Source organism: Phacochoerus africanus, chromosome 3, assembly GCF_016906955.1.
Source record: "Phacochoerus africanus isolate WHEZ1 chromosome 3, ROS_Pafr_v1, whole genome shotgun sequence".
Taxonomy (NCBI): domain Eukaryota; kingdom Metazoa; phylum Chordata; class Mammalia; order Artiodactyla; family Suidae; genus Phacochoerus; species Phacochoerus africanus.
The window spans coordinates 81,870,362-81,889,250 of record NC_062546.1 but is presented as its reverse complement, the minus strand read 5'-3'; the positions used below and the strand labels follow the sequence as shown (position 1 = coordinate 81,889,250).

The window sequence follows — 18,889 nt, the reverse complement described above, 5'->3', positions numbered from 1 at the left end:
CTGCCTTTTTTTGTGCAGTGCTGGGGAGATGTTGGCAGGGTGGATGATGGTGAGCACCCCAATGGGGTGAGATTGTCTGTTTTTATTTATTTATTTATTTATTTAGTCTTTTTGCCATTTCTTGGGCTGCTCCCGCAGCATATGGAGGTTCCCAGGCTAGGGGTCTAATCAGAGCTGTAGCTGCCAGCCTACGCCAGTGCCATAGCAACACGGGATCTCAGCCGCGTCTGTGACCTACACCACAGCTCACGGCAATGCCAGATTCTTAACCCACTGAGCAAGGCCAGGGATTGAAGCCGCAACCTCATGGTTCCTAGTCGGATTCGTTAACCACCGAGCAATGACAGGAACTCTGAGATTGTTTTTAAAGTATTTGTCAACTTGACTCCCAAGTTAAATTCAGTTACACTGGAGCACACATCATACGGGACATGCATCTATTCATGGCCAATGGTGGATCCAGGAATTACAGGTTATTGCTCAAGAAGGAACCTACACCATTACCCAACCTGAGCTGAAAAGAGGATGCCTGAAGGCATTTTCTGGAAGATTCAATACAATCTAAGCTTCCAGAACTCAAAGCATCAGAAGGTCCACCAACTTCCTTAGAAACCTCTTCTCTAGTCCAACAACAATAGTATCAGGCAACATTCACTCAATAGTTATTATTGGCCAAGCACCTCACCGGCATCTTTTTATTTTTAATTACCTTAGATTCTTTTTTTTTTTTTTTTTTGGCTACACCCATGTCATATAGAAGTTCCCAGGCTAGGGGTCAAATTGGAGCTACAGCTGCCAGCCTACACCACAGCCACAACAACACAGGATCCTTAAGTTACTGAGCGAGGCTAGGGATCAAACCCGCATACTCATGGATACCAGTCAGGTTTGTAATCCACTGAGCCACAACAGGAACTCCACGGATTATTTTCTTAATAAATAAGAAAATCACTAATAGATAATTTTCCTAATAATCTTAGATCACTATCATTATTTCCATTTTACAAACAGGAACTCCACGGATTATTTTCTTAATAAATAAGAAAATCACTAATAGATAATTTTCCTAATAATCTTAGATCACTATCATTATTTCCATTTTACAAACAAAGAATGTGAGGCAGAAAAGGCTGAGCCTCTGCCCAGCCTCCTCTGATTAGGAAGGGCAGAGTTGGCCTCTGTCTCCCTGACATCAGCTCCCACATCTCTAAGATCTGGTGACACTTCCTCAGAGGACCCACTCAGAACAAGAGCCTTGAGAACCTCAGCCCTGTGGATCAGACACTTGCCCCAGGAGACCCGAGCTGACAGGCTGACTATGCCATTGCTCACCTGACCCCAAACCTCTACCACAGGCCCTACCATCCTCCCTCACATCCTCCTATGAACTATGTCTTACCTTCAAAGGGGAACCACAGAGAATGGGCTTGAAAGGCTGCTGGGCAAGCTGAGGAGAGGCAGGGTGTGAACCTGTGGTGATGAGGAATGGGAAGGAGGGGATGAGAGTCTTCAGACAGAGCAGCTTTGAGAGCAGCAGAGGCTAAAGGTGGGAAGGAGGGGTTGGAAGGAAAAAACCTGAGGAGGAAGAGGCAAAAGGCAGGAGGGGCTGAAGACAAGGGATGAGTGCAAAGGTGGGATTTCCAAGGATGTGGGCCAGGAGGGAGCTCAGAGGGGAAGTGGAGAGGTTCTGAGAGAGGGAAAGATGAAAGGGCGAGGACAAAGTTTCCCTGCCTGGAAGATGGGGTCCAGTGGGAAGAGGTCTGGTGAGGCTGTCTCTACCCTCTTCACAAAGTAAAGATACACTGAGGGCCAAAGAAGCCACTGAAGAACATCAATAACCCCTAACAACCCAAGCTAGAGACTGAAGGCAAATGCTTGGCACACACTGGAGTTGCAGTTTGTGGCTCAGCAGTAACAAATCTGACTACTACTATGCATGAGGATACAGGTTCAATCCCTGGCCTCACTCAGTGGGTAAAGGATCCAGTGTTGCCGTGAGCTGTGGTGTAGGTTGCAGATGCTGCTCAGATCTGGCATTGCTGTGGCTGTGGCGTAGGCTGGTGGCTACAGCTCTGATTGGACCCCTAGCCTGGGAACTTCCATATGCCACGGGCACAGTCCTCAAAAGTAAAAGAAAACAACCAAGAAAAACCCAAAAGTTGGAAAACACTACAAATCCAAGAGTCATAGTACTTCTAAATGAAGATCCATGGGGAAAGCTCTCAGCTGTGGTTTTATGAGGACAATCCTAAAACATCCTTTACCGGAGTGTTCTCTCTCGCTTTGTCCCTAAGAGTAGAATGTCTTAGGGACATCAGAGCCTCCTGCGGGAGCACCACGACCTCCTGAAGCTCCTCACAGCCCACCCATCCTTGGAGCAAGGAAGACACACCGCACAAAGAGGCACCAATGACCGCAGGTCGCCACTCTGCCAGAAGCCACCTTCATGTCCCATGAGGACTGCAGATGAAACGGAGCTCTTGACTGTGTCTGCAGGAAAAGGATCCATGGAGAGGAGCCTCCTTTTATTGCTGGAAACCCATTTGTTCTGGTGGGGTGGGGGAGGTGGAATTTCAGGCAAGAACTTAGCAGGGAAACAGACAAGGCCAGTTTCCTCCTTGCTCCTTAAGGAGGAAGAATCAAGAAGATGTTGAGCAATGATTTGTGATCCATAACACAGAGCTTCCTCCTTTTGCCTCCTTCTCCCTTGCATTTTTCTCTTTCTGTTCTGTCCTCCTACCCAGATGTGCTGGTGTCAACAGGAAACAAAGGCATGAGAAAGAGAAAACTTCACATGGTTCAACCTTGCAGCTGCTCTGCCTGTAAGAGCCCCCTCCTCCCTCGGCCTCACCTTTGGCAACCCCGGCCCCACCCCCCCGGCCAGTCTGCCTCCCCAGTTCCACCCTTCCTTCAGATGTCACAGGGAAGCCCCCAACACCCCTCTCCCACACCAGGAATGATACAGGCATCTTCTCTGTTCTCATATGATTATCTCTACCACAGACCTCATCACCTAAACCTTATGTATCGGTTTCTAGATCTCTCCCCAACTGTGAGCTCCTTGGGAAGCAAAAGCCAGCTCCTATGAGAAGTCAGGGTCTCTATAGAGCAATGAAAACACTCCAGCCATTAGTGCTAGTTGACTTTGAATCCCCAGTGCCAGAGTGTCTGCAGCATTCACATGGTAGCAATTATTATTATTACCAGCATGTGACCTTACTTATTCATTGCCAGCCAGGAAGAATGTATTATTTTAATTATAACCATTATCACTATTAAGGAGGTTAGACCCAGGCACTGGCCAAGAGCTCAGGGTAAAGAAGTCATAGGCTACTGAAACAGGGACTAACGGCTGGTCCAACTAAACAGGACACAGAGAGAAAGCAGGTGGGAAAGGATGGGATTTCTGGGGCTTTGGAATCAGAAATAATACATTCTTCTTTCATAAGATACAAGACAGTTGGCAGAGCATTTCCAAGTTTATAACAGCATTTTATCGCAATTTCTGTTATGGAGTAGGGGGCATGGCACCCATTTACAAAGAGAAAACCAATATTTTAAAGAAAGGGCTCTCTTGATCCTCATCATAAACTTCTGATGGAAGTATTGGCCCCACTTTGCATTTCAGGAAGCTGGGGGTCAGGGAGATGAAGATACTTGCCTGCAGCAGTTATGTGGGTGCAAGAGGCACAGTGGGATTCACACCTCCCAGAGCTCACACCCATAGGCCCACATCCCTTCCCATGGGATTCATACCTCCCACAGCTCACACCTCCCGCAGCTCACACCCCCAGGGCCACATCCCTTCCCGTGGGATTCACACCTCCCGCGGCTCACGCCCCCAGGTCCACATCCCTTCCCGTGGGATTCACACCTCCCGCGGCTCACGCCCCCAGGTCCACATCCCTTCCCGTGGGATTCACACCTCCCTCGGCTCACGCCCCCAGGTCCACATCCCTTCCCGTGGGATTCACACCTCCCGCGGCTCACGCCCCCAGGTCCACATCCCCTCCCGTGGGATTCACACCTCCCGCGGCTCACACCCCCAGGTCCACATCCCTTCCCAGCACAAAGCAGCTTCCCTGAGCTACCTCTTTCCACATGATTCCATGTGACCCCAGATTCCTCTCATTCTATACTTGTCCGACTACCCTTCCATTGCTTCTCATTTCACCTGCCTGTGGGGTTTTCATGAAACAAAGTAAGGGGAATACACTCTGGTCAGTGGCACAGAGCATAGGGGGACCACGTGGTAGGGGAAGCAGTAGCCGGAAAGGCCAGGGAAGGGACCAGCTGGGGACCTGGGCACCCCAATCTGAATATGAGAAGATAGAGAAGGAAAAACAAGACAAAACAAAACCAATGGGAAAAAAAAAAAAAGGAGACAGAAGGTCCAGACCTAAAAAGCCAATGAGGAGTGGGACCAAGTAAGCTCATAGAACCCGAAGCCAAGACAGCCCCAGACTAGGAGGCAAGGGCTCTGATCTGGGCACTGCCCCCTCAGGTTTGGAGCCCCCATCTCCTAGCAAAACAGAGAAGCACACCACCTGTTCCTTCCTACCAAAGCAGGGTATGGTGGGTGTGAAAACAGAAAGATGTTGATGCTTTCAAAGCAGCCACAGACATAAAGCCGGACTACTACCACTGCATCTGCAGCACCACCATGCTCCCCAAATCTAGAACCACAGTTCATGCAGAATAATCTGCATCATTAACCATCCAAGGCAACTGCATGCAGGTTGCGAGGGGGCAGATATGCCATTTACTCTATGGCCTGATTCATCCAGCACACTGCCACCAAGGGGCAGGGTACACCACCACTCAAAGCCAGCTGACCTCACAGGTGGGAAATCCCTAAGTGCATCATTTTCTTATTCAAAACGCACTGGGTTCTGGCAATAACTTGCACTCTGAGAATGTCACAGCCAACCTTAAAAAGAAAACCAAAGCAGGTGGGGGAACAGGGCTGGGGCAGGGAAAATGCTGTTTTGGACAAACCCACAATAACAACTTAATGGAAATCTTAATTAAAAGGCAATTCCAGGAATTCCCACTGTGGCATAAAGGAATTGGCAGCATCTCTGGAGCACTGGGATGCAGGTTCGATCCCTGGCCTGGCACAGTGGGTTAAGGATCTAGCATTGCTGGCCTGGGAACTTCATATGCCATGGGGCAGCCAAAAAAGGGGAGGCCAGGGGAAGACAATTCCGGAGTTGAGAGCAAGGGTGAAGTGATAATTTGGAGGTAAATTCATGACCTCAACACCCTAAACACTAGTCTCCCGGTTTTGACCACCATAGGCCAGGAGGAGCAGCCTAGAAGCACAGAATGAATTTGGCCTGCAGGAAAATGACCACCCACTCCCAACCAGGGTTTCCAAGATTTTTTAATTAGCTGTCAATTCATTTCACATTAAACACAGGTTTCCACTTTCTCTTTAAAAACCTAAAGATCCAATAGCCCTGGGTCCACATTCCAACACGAAAGCTCCGAGAGAGGGCCAACCTATCCTCTGGGCACACACATGGGTTCTCCTGTCAGGGGACTGGGTTCTGTGAGTCTCTGAGTTTGTGACTGCTAATTTAGAGGAGACAGAGTGGATATGCACTCATTTTACTTACTTATTTATTTATTGTGCTTCTTAGAGCTGCACCCATGGCATATGGAAGTTCCCAGACTAGGGGTTGAATTGGAGCTCCAGCCACCAGCCTAGACCACAGCCACAGCAACTCAGCATCCAAGCCACGTCTGTGACCTACACCACAGCTCATGGCAATACTGGATCCTTAACCCAATGAGTGAAGCCAGGGATCAAACCCACGTTCTCATGGATACTAGTCGGATTCTTCACCACTGAGCCACAATGGGAACTCCTGGATGCTCTTTTTTTTTTTTTTCTTCATCTTAGGAGTTTTATTTTTTTCATTATAGCTGGTTTACAGTGTTCTGTCAATTTTCTACTATACAGCAAGGTGACCCAGTCACACATACATGTATACATTCTTTTATCTCATATTATCATGCTCCATCGTAAGTTACTAGATATAGTTCCCAGTGCTATACAGCAGGATCTCATTGCTTATTCATTCCAAAGGCAATAGTTTGCATCTATTAACCCCAAATTCCCAATGAACCACAAGTCTGTCCTCCATGTCCATGATTTTTTTTTCCTGTGGAAAGGTTCATTTGTGCCGTATATTAGATTCCAGATATAAATGATATAAACCCAGACACCTAGGGTCAATTTATCTTTGACAAAGTAGGCAAGAATATAAAATGGGAAAAACAGTCTTTTCAGCAAGTGGTGCTGGGAAAACTGGACAGCCGCATGTAAAGCAATGAAACTGGACACTCATTTTAAATGACTTACAGCCCAGGGTCGGACATCTAGCTCTGGCCTGCTGGCTCCTCCAAACTTCTAGAGCAGAGAGAGGAAACCCAAAGATGTGGGGTTGAAACACCGTAACCTACCACCCAGCAGCGTTCACCTGGCCCCTGTGGGTCAGTTGGCTGATCAGACGACCTCCCCTCTGGAGACAGGCGATATCTGTTAACTTTTCCCCAATTCTGAAGGCTTAGAAACCAAACCCCCAAAACCACATTCCATCTTCTCTTAGACCTCTGATGAGCTGACCATAAATGGATGTGATTTTTACCCCCCACATAAGGACAAATACAAGATGCAGTGGGTGTGGACCTGCCCAGCACAGGGCCAGACTCAGTACAATCACGGAGTTCTTCACCCTCTCCAACCCACCCAGGGTGGGCATTGGACACATGCTTAACTCAGTGAGCTTCTTCTCTTATGAGTATTTACACTGTAGGGCAGACAGGAGATGGTTTCCAGTTAAAAACAGTTCAGCCTTCAAGAAAAAAACAAGGATGGTCACAAACAAGGGTCCATGAGCACAGCTATCCATCCCACATCAAATGAGCCTCCTGCACATCAATTTTTAATGCCTGAATAAATGAATGTGTCAACTAGTCCAGTGCTGAAAATCCCCACCAATAAACATTTCTTAGAGTCGAGTCAGATTTCCATCCCCTGTAAAATGTAAAGATGTTATCTGACTGACATCTGAATTAATCCCACTTAATACTTTCATGTCTGCATTTTAACTACGCTTCAGATTCTGATGGAATGGGATACAGGATAGCCAGTCTGATAGAGGAAATGGATGGAACAGTCCAGCATCCCAGGGAATCAGGAAGATCAAGGTGAGATGAAGCTTACGGAGTGTAAGACACAGTGTTATTTGCTTGAGCTAGCTCTGCTGAAAAACATCATGCCTACCCTGTCATCCTTCTTTCCTCTATGTCACTGAGAAGTTAGAGAGCATTTTCCTTGCCAGGTGCAATGATAAATGATGGTTAAGATCTTGGGGAGTTACTAAAGGCATGGCTCTGATCTCAGGTAAAAGTTAGAGGGGTTGGATACACAGCACAACTTAAAGCAGTTCACGTTAATAGCTCTACTAAATGCAGTGTGTTGCTCCACTTCATTTTCATCTTTCCCATAAATACGCATGAGCACACACACACACACACACACGTCCACATGTGATATGTCACCTCCAAAAGGATGAACATATTTTTCTAAAAGTGAAATTAAAGGTCTCATAATTTAGATCTTTTATAAGATAGTACACATAGATAAGCTCAAATCAAATCATATCCTAAAGCAAGAGCCTATATTTTTACATTTAAATTACTATACAATTTGTACACAGGACACTTCGCCCTTTGCATTACTGCATTTTGTAAATAAGGCATTCTTTATCTTTCTACAAATTGAAAGTCTTTGACAACCCTACATTGAGCAAGTCTGGCAGCACCATTTTTCCAAGAACATTTATTTGCTCACCTCATGTCTCTATGTCACGTTTTGGTAATCCTCGAAATAGTTCAAAGTTTTTCATCATTATTTTATTTGTTATGGTGAGCATAATCAGTGATCTTTGATTGTTACTACTGCAAAAAGACTATGACTCGCTGAAGGATCAGATGATGGTTAGCATTTTTTGCAGTATTTTTTAATCAAGGTATGTACATTTTTTAAGGCATGAGATTATTGAACACTTAAAAGACTACAGCACAATATAAACATAACTTACGCATTGGGAGACAAAAAAAATCACCTGACTCACTTTATTGCTATATTCACTTTACTGTGGTGGTCTGGAACCAAACCCTCAATATGTCTGAGGAATATCTGTAAAAGGAATCATTGTAATGGGAGCATCTTTGTCTCTTGGTAGGTATATTTGCTGCCTTCTAAGGAAATAGCCTGATAAGAGACTGTAAAAACATTTATCATATAGCATTCACCGGGGGGGGGGGTGAATGTAGGTAATGTATCTCACCCAGAGAATAAAGCGCACATGAATATGAAATTGTGTCCTCCAGTTTCTGCATCTGAATGTCATTTGTGCAAAAGACTTAATGTAAAGAGATTTATGCATTGAATAGAGGTGCAATACAAAAGAAAAATTCTTATTAAAACAGTCATCCAATGGGTGCAGAACAACAGATATAAACAACACGGAGTGGATCACTCTGCTATATAACAATGGTCCCACATTGTCACTGCTGTGGCACAGGTTCAATCTCTGGCCCAGGGAGCTCTGCATGCTGTGGATGCAGCCAAAAAAAAAAAAAAAAAACACCCATTTCTCTTTACATAAAAGACTTTTTTTTTTTTTTTGCCATTTCTAGGGCCACTCCCGTGGCATGTGGAGGTTCCCAGGCTAGGGGTCCAATCGCAGCTGTAGCCGCTGGCCTACACCAGAGCCACAGCAACACGGGATCCAAGCCGCATCTGCGACCCATACCACAGCTCACGGCAATGCCAGATCCTTAACCCACTGAGCAAGGCCAGGGATCGAACCCGCAACCTCATGGTTCCTAGTCGGATTTGTTAACCACTGAGCCACAATGGGAACTCCATAAAAGACTTTCAAAGCAGTCAGAAGACCTAGGATGAGGAACAAAGACCATAGTATCAGCGCAACTATCTTTTCGTCTTTCCCAGAACTTCTCCCACCAAGTCATTCACATCCTGCAATGGTTCTTCTGCGGATACTGCAGATACTGCACATTTTCTCACCACCTGCCCAACCTCCCCAGCACATCTGTGCTGAGAGGTAACACAGGAAAGACTGGTAAGAAAAAAGAAAAAACTTACCACTTCTGGGAGCAGCTTAGTTGAGAGGTCATGGATAGCTTTGACCACTATACACACAGATGACAGCAGAAATATCACCCCCAAGATGACACAGGCTCTGCAAAGAAAGAGAACATTGAGAATCTTAACTGGGAGAATGCCACCCTGCTGATTTACACAATGACAGTGACAATGACAGAACTTGAGGTACTAAGACCCACCGTGATTTGTCACATTCCCACTGTGACCACTTCCAGTCTCATAACTGATACTAAATCATCTCCAGGAGAATACAGTTCAGAGTCGTACAACCAATTTAGAATGGATAAGCAATGAGGTCTTACTTCATAGCTCAGGGAACTATATCCAATCTCTTGGGCGAGACCACGACAGAAGATAATATAAGAAAAGAACGTATATGTATGTATGACCGGGTCACTTTGCTGTATAGCAGAAATTGACACAACATTGTAAATCAACTATAATAAAAGAAATATTCAGGAGTTCCCATCATGGCGCAGAGGTTAACGAATCCAACTAGGAACCATGAGGTTCCGGGTTCGATCCCTGACCTTGCTCAGTGGGTTAAGGATCCGGTGTTGCCGTGAGCTGTGGTGTAGGTCACAGATGTGGCTCGGATCGGGCATTGCTATGGCTGTGGCGTAGGCCAGTGGCTACAGCTCCGATTAGATCCCTAGCCTGGGAACCTCCATATGCCACGGGTATGGCCCTAGAAAAGACAAAAAAATAAGAATAAAAATAAGAAATATTCAAGAGTTGTACCACCAAAATGAACCCTGTGGGAAAGGGGCTCACCATCCTACATGACCTCACAGCAGCCCATCCCATGAATGCTGGCACGGAAGTATCATCAAGGCCATTAATGAAATCTACCCCCACTGCCTGGCAACACAACATTCACTCCTCCTTCAGCTGGAGTGTGCAGAGTTTAATAGCAAAGAGTGTAGTCTCTGGCATGAGACATCTCAGGCTCTACCATTTAAACTACTGCTTAATGTACATCAAGCTATTGAACATCTTTTAGCCTCTATTTCCTCACCTGTCAACAGGGAGTCATATTTCCTACCTGAAGATGACGTAAAATAATGCTCAGAGCACAAAAAATTAACCCAGTAGAAAACAGTACAGGATTCCTCAGAAAACTAAATACAAAACTACCATATGACCCAACAATTCTACTCTTGGGCATATATCCGGACAAAATTTTCATTCAAAAATATACATGCACCCCTAGATTCATTACAGCACTATTCATAACAGCCAAGACATGGAAACAATCTAAATGTCCATCTACAGATGAATGGATCAAGAAGACGTGGTATATATACACAATGGAATACTACTCAGCCATAAAAAAGAATGAAATAATGCCATTTGCAGCAACATGGATGTAACTAGAGATTCTCATACTAAGTGAAGTAAGCCATAAAGAGAAAGACAAATACATATGATATCACTTATGTGTGGAATCTAAAATATGGCACAAATGAACCTATCTACAAAATGGAAACAGACTCACAGACATGGAGAACAGAATTGTGGTTGCTAAGGGTGGGGGGCCGGGAAGGGACTGGGAGTTTGGGTTTAGTAGGTGCAAACTATTACATTTAGAATGGATAAGCAATGAGGTCCTGCTGAATAGCACAGGGAAATATTCCAATCACTCATTATAGAGAATGACAGAATATGGAGTTACTGTTGTGGCGCAGTGGAAACGAATTCAACTAGGAAACATGAGGTTGCAGGTTCGATCCCTGGCCTCACTCAGTGGGTTAAGGATCTGGCATTGCCATGAGCTGTGGTATAGGTCGCAGATACAGCCTGGATATCGAGCTGCTGTGGCTGTGGTGTAGGCCAGCAGCTACAGCTTTGACTCGACCCCTAGCCTAGAAACCTCCATCGCCTCAGGTGAAGCCCTAAAAGGCAAAAAAAAAAAAAAAATAGCTTAGGAGTTCCCATCGTGGCGCAATGGTTAACAAATCTGACTAGGAACCATGAGGTTGTGGGTTCGATTCCTGGCCTTGCTCAGTGGGTTAAGGATCCAGTGTTGCCGTGAGCTGTGGTGTAGGTTGCAGACGAGGCTCAGATCTGGCATTGCTATGGCTCTGGTGTAGGCCAGTAGCTACAGCTCTGATTGGACCCCTAGCCTGGGAACCTCCATATGCCATGGGAATGGCCCTAGAAAAGGCAAAAAGACAAAAAAAAATAAAATAAAAATAAATAAAGTTAGCTTAAACAAAGGGAAAGAAAGTACCCCCTACATGTCTCTTGATGATAAGACAGGATAGACAACTTTGTGTTTTCCCTAAAATAAAAAAAAATAGCAAAGGAATGATTTGCTCATGACAAAGACAAAGATTTGCTAATGACAAAGTATGTTCATGGCAGGATGGAGAAAATTCTTTAAAAAGAAACAAGAGCAGAGAAGGAATGATGAGGTCAACTAAGACACCAGCACGGGAGGGAGGAGCAAATTAGGGATGAAGGTTAAAGCCCCAGGGCACCCAGCGAGGGTGCAGGGTGGGAACTGGTGGCAGGGTCGGGGTGTCCATACAGCTCAGGACGCACCAGCTGTCTCTGGTAACCCAGACACAACAACTCACAGAAAACAGACAGACAGAAAATGCAAGTAAACATGAAGTAATGACAACAGTAACACAAGGATCAAAAGAGCAAATGAAAATGAAGAGAGAGGAAAGAGAACAAACAAGAACGATGGCAGTCAGTGGTCGATCATCCCAACAGGTCACCATCGTTTAGCAGCCTCTCCAGCCCTCTTCCCCGGCTATCAAATCAAACCATTTTTCTTTACCCATCTTGGATTCCGTTCTCTGGACCAACAGAATGGCTCAAAGTGGCCACTACTTAGAATCCTCATCAAGCTATGGACATATTCCCCAAAACCTAAAAGTTGGAAATAAGCAGACAAACAGGCCATGTGGAGCCCACTCGGTAGACTTCTAATTAACATGTCAGTTGTAGGTTTCATCCTTTCAAAAAGACAGACAGAAGGGATCATTGAAGGCTGGGGTGAAACACAAAAGAACATAGAGATGGGAGGTCCTATGGTGGCTCAGGATGTTAAGAACCCAATTAGTATCCATGAGGACTCAGGTTCGATCCCTGGCCTCAATTAATGGGCTAAGGATCCAGCATTGCTGCAAGCTTCAGTATAGGTCACAGACACAGCTCGGATCTGGGGTTGTTGTTGCTGTGCCTATGGCATAGACCTGCAGCTGCAGCACTGATTCAACCCCTAGCCTGGAAACTTCCATATGCCATGGGTGTGGCCCTAAAAAGCCAAAAGCAAAAGCCAAAAGCCAAAAAAAAAAAAAAAAGAACACAGACATGTAGGAAAAGTAATGAACAGGCTGAGGCTCTCTGTACAGACTTTAGCAGAAGGAAATCCTGGCCCTATAAACCAAGCAGATGGTCTCCCCAGGTGCCATACATCATACATTCCCAGAAGGAGCCTGGGGGATATGCCCTCAAGGGGGTAGAAAACAATGCAGGCAAAAAGCACAGGGCACAAGCAGCAGCAAGAAGGTTAATGTGGGTGATGGGCCTGGAGCTGGTCAGCACATTCCTGGCAGGGCGATCAGGGCTGAGGGGAATCCCGCTGCGATGACATGGCTTTTATTGGAGGGATGGGATATTGGCTCAGGACCAGGGATTCCAGAACTGAGGGGACCAATGTTTCTAAAGCAACTGGCCCAAGGTTCAGCTGAACCACAGGGAAAAAAGTGGCGCTTGAAGTGGCCATTTCTACCTGCAAGGAAGTGGGATCAGGAGAGGTGCCATCTTAGGAAAAGAGCCTCAGGTCAGGCCTCCATTCAAAAAGCTTCTGAGGGACCAGCAGAGACTTTCAGATAAACTCAACCAGCCTCAACTTGGCTTCTCGGCCCTGATAGCACATTACACTCCTTTTGGGGAATTTTTGAGAACAGTGGCCCCAGTTCAATTTTATCAGAATCTCTGGGGGGTGACCCCAGGCTTCTGTATCTGTTTAAAAGCTCCCCAGAAAGAGAAATAGACCCACAGACAAAGAAAATAAATTTATGGAGGAAATAAATTAGAAGTTTGCGATTAACATATATATACTACCATACATAAAATAGATAATCAACAAGGATCTATATCATATTACAGAGAACCATATTCCTGAATGTTTTGTAATACACTGTAAGGGGAAAGAATCTGAAAAAGAATGTGTGTGTGTGTGTGTAGTATAACTGAATCACTTCGCTGTACACCTGAAACTAATAAAACACTAAGTCAACTATACTTCAATTAAAAAAAATAAAATTAAAAAAAGCTTCCCAAGCAATTCCCAGAGGAATTTCTCAGGGCTAAGAGTCCCAGGCCTAGACCTAGGGGAGGGCCCTGTCCTTTTCCACTGTGGGGTGAAAAACCATCACTCACTGGACAGAAGAGAGCAGGCAGTCTCATGGTCCCTAAGAGTCTTGCTGCATATCTGTTACCTGAGCAGCCTTCTCTCCCTTAGATAAGAATAGGGTAGCCACTGCCTTCTGCAGACAATTTCTCACAACATCCTCAAGAAGCCTCCAACTCCAAACTCCCTTTCAGGGACAAGAACAAATGTCCAGGCTTCTTCCTGGCAGGAACAGTGATGCTACAGGATTCTACCTTTTTCCTGAACACTGCAGGCACACCTTAATAATGCACAAAAAGGGGATGTGATGGTCTCTTTATATAATATCTTGCTTACACATCTTTTTTTTAATTTATTTATTTTTTCTTTTTAGGGCCGCACCTGATGCATATGGAAGGTCCCAAGCTAGAGGTCAAATCAGAGCTGCAGCTGCCAGTCTACACTGCACCTTGCAGCAACACCAGCTCCTTAACCCACTGAGGGAGGCCAGGGATCAAACCTGCATCCTCATGGATACTAGTCGGGTTCTTAACCTGCTGAGCCACAACAGGAACTCCTCTTGCTTACATATTTTTAATCAAAAGTACCTATACATTGGAGTTCCCTGGTGGCACATCAAGTTAAGGATCCCAGGTTGTCACTGCTGTGGTTGGGGTTCAATCCGTGGCATGGGAACTTCCACATGCCATGGGCATGGCCAAAAAAACACACACACACACACACACACACAAAACAAAACCCAAAACAACACACACACACACACAAACCCAAAAAACTACCTACAACATTCTGAAGGGAAGAACCATATTTTCAGTATCTACACTAGCACGTAGCAGAGGCCCCTTCATGCATCTGTAGAGGGAATAATAATCCTTGAATGATTAAGTAATCACTAACTGATTTCTAAGTTTCCCCCCATAGAGTTTAAAGGGGCATCGATCACTTACCAGCAGCGATGGGAAGAGGAAACTGACTCCTAATACTTCAGACAAAATGCCTATGGAATAGCCCACATTATAAAACTTTGAAATACCATGAAAAAAAGTCAAAAGAAACAGATGATTTGGCTGACCCACGTTGATTTTTCCAGGTCTGTTGTCATATTTTCTTCACAAATATACCTATGAATATGCTTAAAAGGTTTTACAAAAATCTATTTTCATATTCTTTTAAATATGATGCAAATTCAAAAGCCACAGTCACCTCTCTCTCACGCTGCTGGGAGCCTGTGTGTCAGAGCTGCCCCCACAGCTGAAAGCAGCTATTATTAGCAGAGGGTGTAATGCCTTTTTTTTTTTTTTTTCACATTTTATTAATAATATATTGTGTTCGCACAGCAGCTTTCTCCTCAGGCGCTCAGAGTTCTGCACATCAGCTCATAAATGCCCTGGTGGCCACTCACCAGACCTGGGTTTTTTGTTTTTCTGCTGCTTTAGGTATGGGGAATGGGGGATGGGGGTAGGGGGTGGGGAGAGATACGCTTCATAAACACAAGGAGCCAAAACGGTAAAGTCAAGGGTGGGGAGGCTTGCCCAAGATCACCTCAGGAGTTTGAAGTCCACCCAGAAATAGAAGCCAGGTCTCCTGATGCTATCTCAGGGGCCAGCCACCTGGCCACCCCAAGGCTCTAGGCGCTCACATGACATCCTCACACCACCGCCAGACTGCAGCGTCTCCAGGATGCAGCAAAAATTCGGGGTCACGAGCAAATCAGGAGGCTTCTGAATGAGCAAGTGTGAGCTACTTCCTGGTCTCCTGTTTCGGGGAGGCAGAAGAGGGTTTGGGGGAGGGGAAAAGCTCCATCAGCACAACTGACCTTCACCTGAAGGGAATGGCCTGACAGCCCTGAGGGGCCAGATCACCAGAGGGAATGCAGACTCCTCTTCCCTCCAGCCCAAACCCCACAGCAGCAAAACAGAGTCAGAAAGGGGCAAATGATTACTTTCATGATTTTTTGATTGTTTTGTAATCCAAGTACTGGCTTACTTAAGAGCTCTCCAATCTTTACCATATATTTGTTTTTCCTATTGTGATTTTTTTTCCCTTTCCTAGACACAAACAACTATGTGTAAAATAGTTAAGCAACAAGGATTTACTAGAGAGCACAGGGAATTATAGCAATTATAGTTATCTTGTAGTAACCTATATAATGGAATATAATTACCAAAAAAAACCCTGATTCATTATATTACACATCTGAAACTAAAACAATATTGTAAATCAACTACACTTCAATACAAATAATAAAATTTGAAGTTGTCTTGTGGCACAGTGGGTTAAGGATCCAGCGTTGTCACTACAGCAGCTTGGGTTGCTGTTAGGGCTTGAATTCCATCCCTGGCCAGGGAACTTCCACATATTTCAGTCACAGCAATCAATCAATCAATCAATCAATTCATACTGTTTTGGAGTTCCCGTTGTGGCACAGCAGAAATGAATATGACTAGTATCCATGAGGATGTGGGTTCAATCCCTGGCCTCGCTCAGTGGATTAAGGATCCGGCGTTGCCGTGAGCATGGTGTAGGTGACAGACACAGCTCAGATCCCACATTGCTGTGGCTGTGGTGTAGGCTGGCAGCTGTACCTCTGATTTAACCCCTAGGCTGGGAACCTCCACATGCAGCAGTGCAGCCCTAAAAAAGCAAAAAAATAGTAATATTTAATTTATTTTTTTTTAAAAAAGAGGCAAACGAACTACTGCCCCCTTCAACATAATCTCCCAAGCAACTCAGACTGAAGGTGCATTTAAATCCCCACAGGATCCGTGGTTATCAAAGTGCGGTCCATGGACCAGCAGCATAACACCTGGGAAACTGTCAGAAAGGAAAATTCTGTAGTCCACCCCAGACCTACTGAATAAGAATATCCGGGTATGGGGATCAGCATTCTATGCTTTAATAAGCCCCCCTGATACTCACTCAAGTCAGAGAACCACTGTAGTAACAGTCTTGCCAAAAACACTTTTACTATCTGAAAGAAGATTGGTAAAAATCCAAAAAAAATGGTTAAAGCCACTGACACCTTTTTTGTTCTTCTGCTAAAATTGCAAATTGCTAAGAGTATACAGCACTAAAAATCCATGAATAGCCTTGCAGTCACCATGAATTTTTGCCTCTGAAATTGTAAGGGCAAAACCTATTGGCAAACACTCTCAAACCCAAAATGATGGTTGAAAGGGTGCTTTCTGGCCAACTCAAAGGCTTAAAGGCTGTGGGTCACATGAATAAAGCCTGGGTCTTATCATACCAAATCTTAAGTTATTTTCCAAAGAGAAGCTTCTTTTAATCATCTTCCAATTTCCGAAAGACCTAAAACACAGTTGCCTTGGCCCTAACCAATTCAATCCACCATTTAAAATAGAAATGTTTTATTTATCACCCTTTACCCTAGTCACCAAGGCACTTGTCATCTGGGACGTTGTTCAAATCTGAAATAATAAAAAATGAAAGACAGTCAAGTGGCGAGTACACATAGTCCTTAGGGATGCCGCTTCTCAGGCTGTTTCCTTCTAGCTGGGTCCTCTTTCTTTCTGCGAATTCTGCCATTTTAAATAGAACAACAAATTAAATCAGTTAGGAGGCAGGATCCAGGGAAGAAGAAAGTGTGCCAAGAAGGCCGTGAGCCATTTCTGCTTCTCTATAATGGCTCTGCCAAACAGTCACGGGTTTATTCAAGACTCCCTGCCTCCCTCTCTCCATCGCCATCAACATCCACCTCCTCCTCCACTGCAGGAGTTCCCGCCTCTCCTCTCTCCATTCTCACTTGTCTTACCCGCTTGACCCTCCCAGACTCTAGACCCTACATCCCCATCTCTTCTCTCTTTAGCTTCAACCTCAACCACCTGCTGCTTCATGAACAGGTTGTGGTAGGAGGAGGGGGGCTTAGACCAGGGAGGGTCACTCACACCAGACCTCTTCACGCATGTGGTCAAACCCAGGCCATGTCAAGATCATCCATTTCTCAACATGCAACTACAAAGAACCTCTCCTTACCCAACAAATGGCCCTCTGCTTTTACCTCTAGTGATACACAAGTGGCAACATCCCACCCAAGGGAAACCTCATTTAGATAGAACTTTCTTCTAGGCTTCAACTTTTAGAAACAAAAGTCAGCCTATGAGAATTGTTAAAGAATTCTAGAGCAGCACCATCCAATAAAGTTTTCTGTGATGGTGGAAGTGCTCCATTCTATGCTGCCAGGGTAGTCATCAGCCATATGTGGCTACTGAGTACTTCAAATGCAGCTAATGCAACTGAAGAGATGAAATTTTAATTTTAAATATTTTTACTTAATTAAAAAAATTTTTTTTGGCCGTAGTATGCCAAAGTTTGATGTGGGATCTCAGTTCCTAAACCAGGGATTGAATCCACGCCACAGTGGTGAAAGCACCTAATCCTAAGAGATAGCCTATCAGGGAATTCCCTAATTAATTAAAATTTAAATGGCCACATGCAGTTAGTGGCTACTATGTCAGACAGTGCAGCTCTAATGGGCTGAAAATATAGAAATTCACACACAAAAAATTTTTTTTATTTTCTTGGCCACACCCGTGTCAGGTGGAAGTTCCCTGGCCAGGCACTGAATCCAAGCCACTGCTGCAATCTATGCCACAGCTGCAGCAATGCCAGATCCTTGACCCAGGGGATCAAACTTTTGTCTCCACAGAGGTAAGCTGGATCATTAACCCACAGCACCACAGCAGGGAACTCCCCCTCCCCCAATTTTTTTTTTTTGTCTTTTTCTAGGGCCATACCTGCAGCATATGGAGGTTCCCAGGCTAGGAGTCTAATCATAGCTGTAGCCACTGGCCTATGCCAGGGCCACAGCAACACGGGATCCGAGCAGTATCTGTGACATACACCACAGCTCAACAGCAACACTGGATCCTTTACCCACAGAGAGAGGCCAGGGATCAAACTTGCAATCTCATGGTTCTAGTCAGATTTGTTAACCACTGAGCCACGACAGGAACTCCCCATTTTTTTTTAATTTAAATTTATTTAAATACAAATCAATCTATAGTGATAGAAATGGAAGTGGGTAACTACTGTGGAGGTGGGGGAGGAATTAGAAAAGGAGTACAAGGAAGTTTTGAGGATTAAGGACATATTCATTGTCTTGATTGTGGTGATGGTTTCCTAGGTACCACAATTATCAAATTGTGTACTTTTTTGTATGTGTGTTTTTAGGGCCGCACCCTCAGCATATGGAGGTTCCCAGGCTAGGGGTCAAATCAGAGCTACAGATGCCAGCCACAGCCACAGCTACAGCAATTCCAGATCCAAGCCGCATCTGCAACCTACACCACAGT

General features: G+C 45.0%; 1 protein-coding gene across 1 annotated transcript in view; it reads right to left on the bottom strand.

Moving 5' to 3' along the window:
- TMEM163 (transmembrane protein 163) overlaps positions 1–18,889 on the bottom strand; it is a 275,368-nt gene that overhangs the window by 41,580 nt on the left and 214,899 nt on the right. Inside the window, exon 5 of the mRNA XM_047772066.1 lies at positions 9,185–9,281. Coding sequence (XP_047628022.1) covers positions 9,185–9,281 — 97 coding nt within the window. The remainder of the gene's footprint in view (positions 1–9,184; positions 9,282–18,889) is intronic.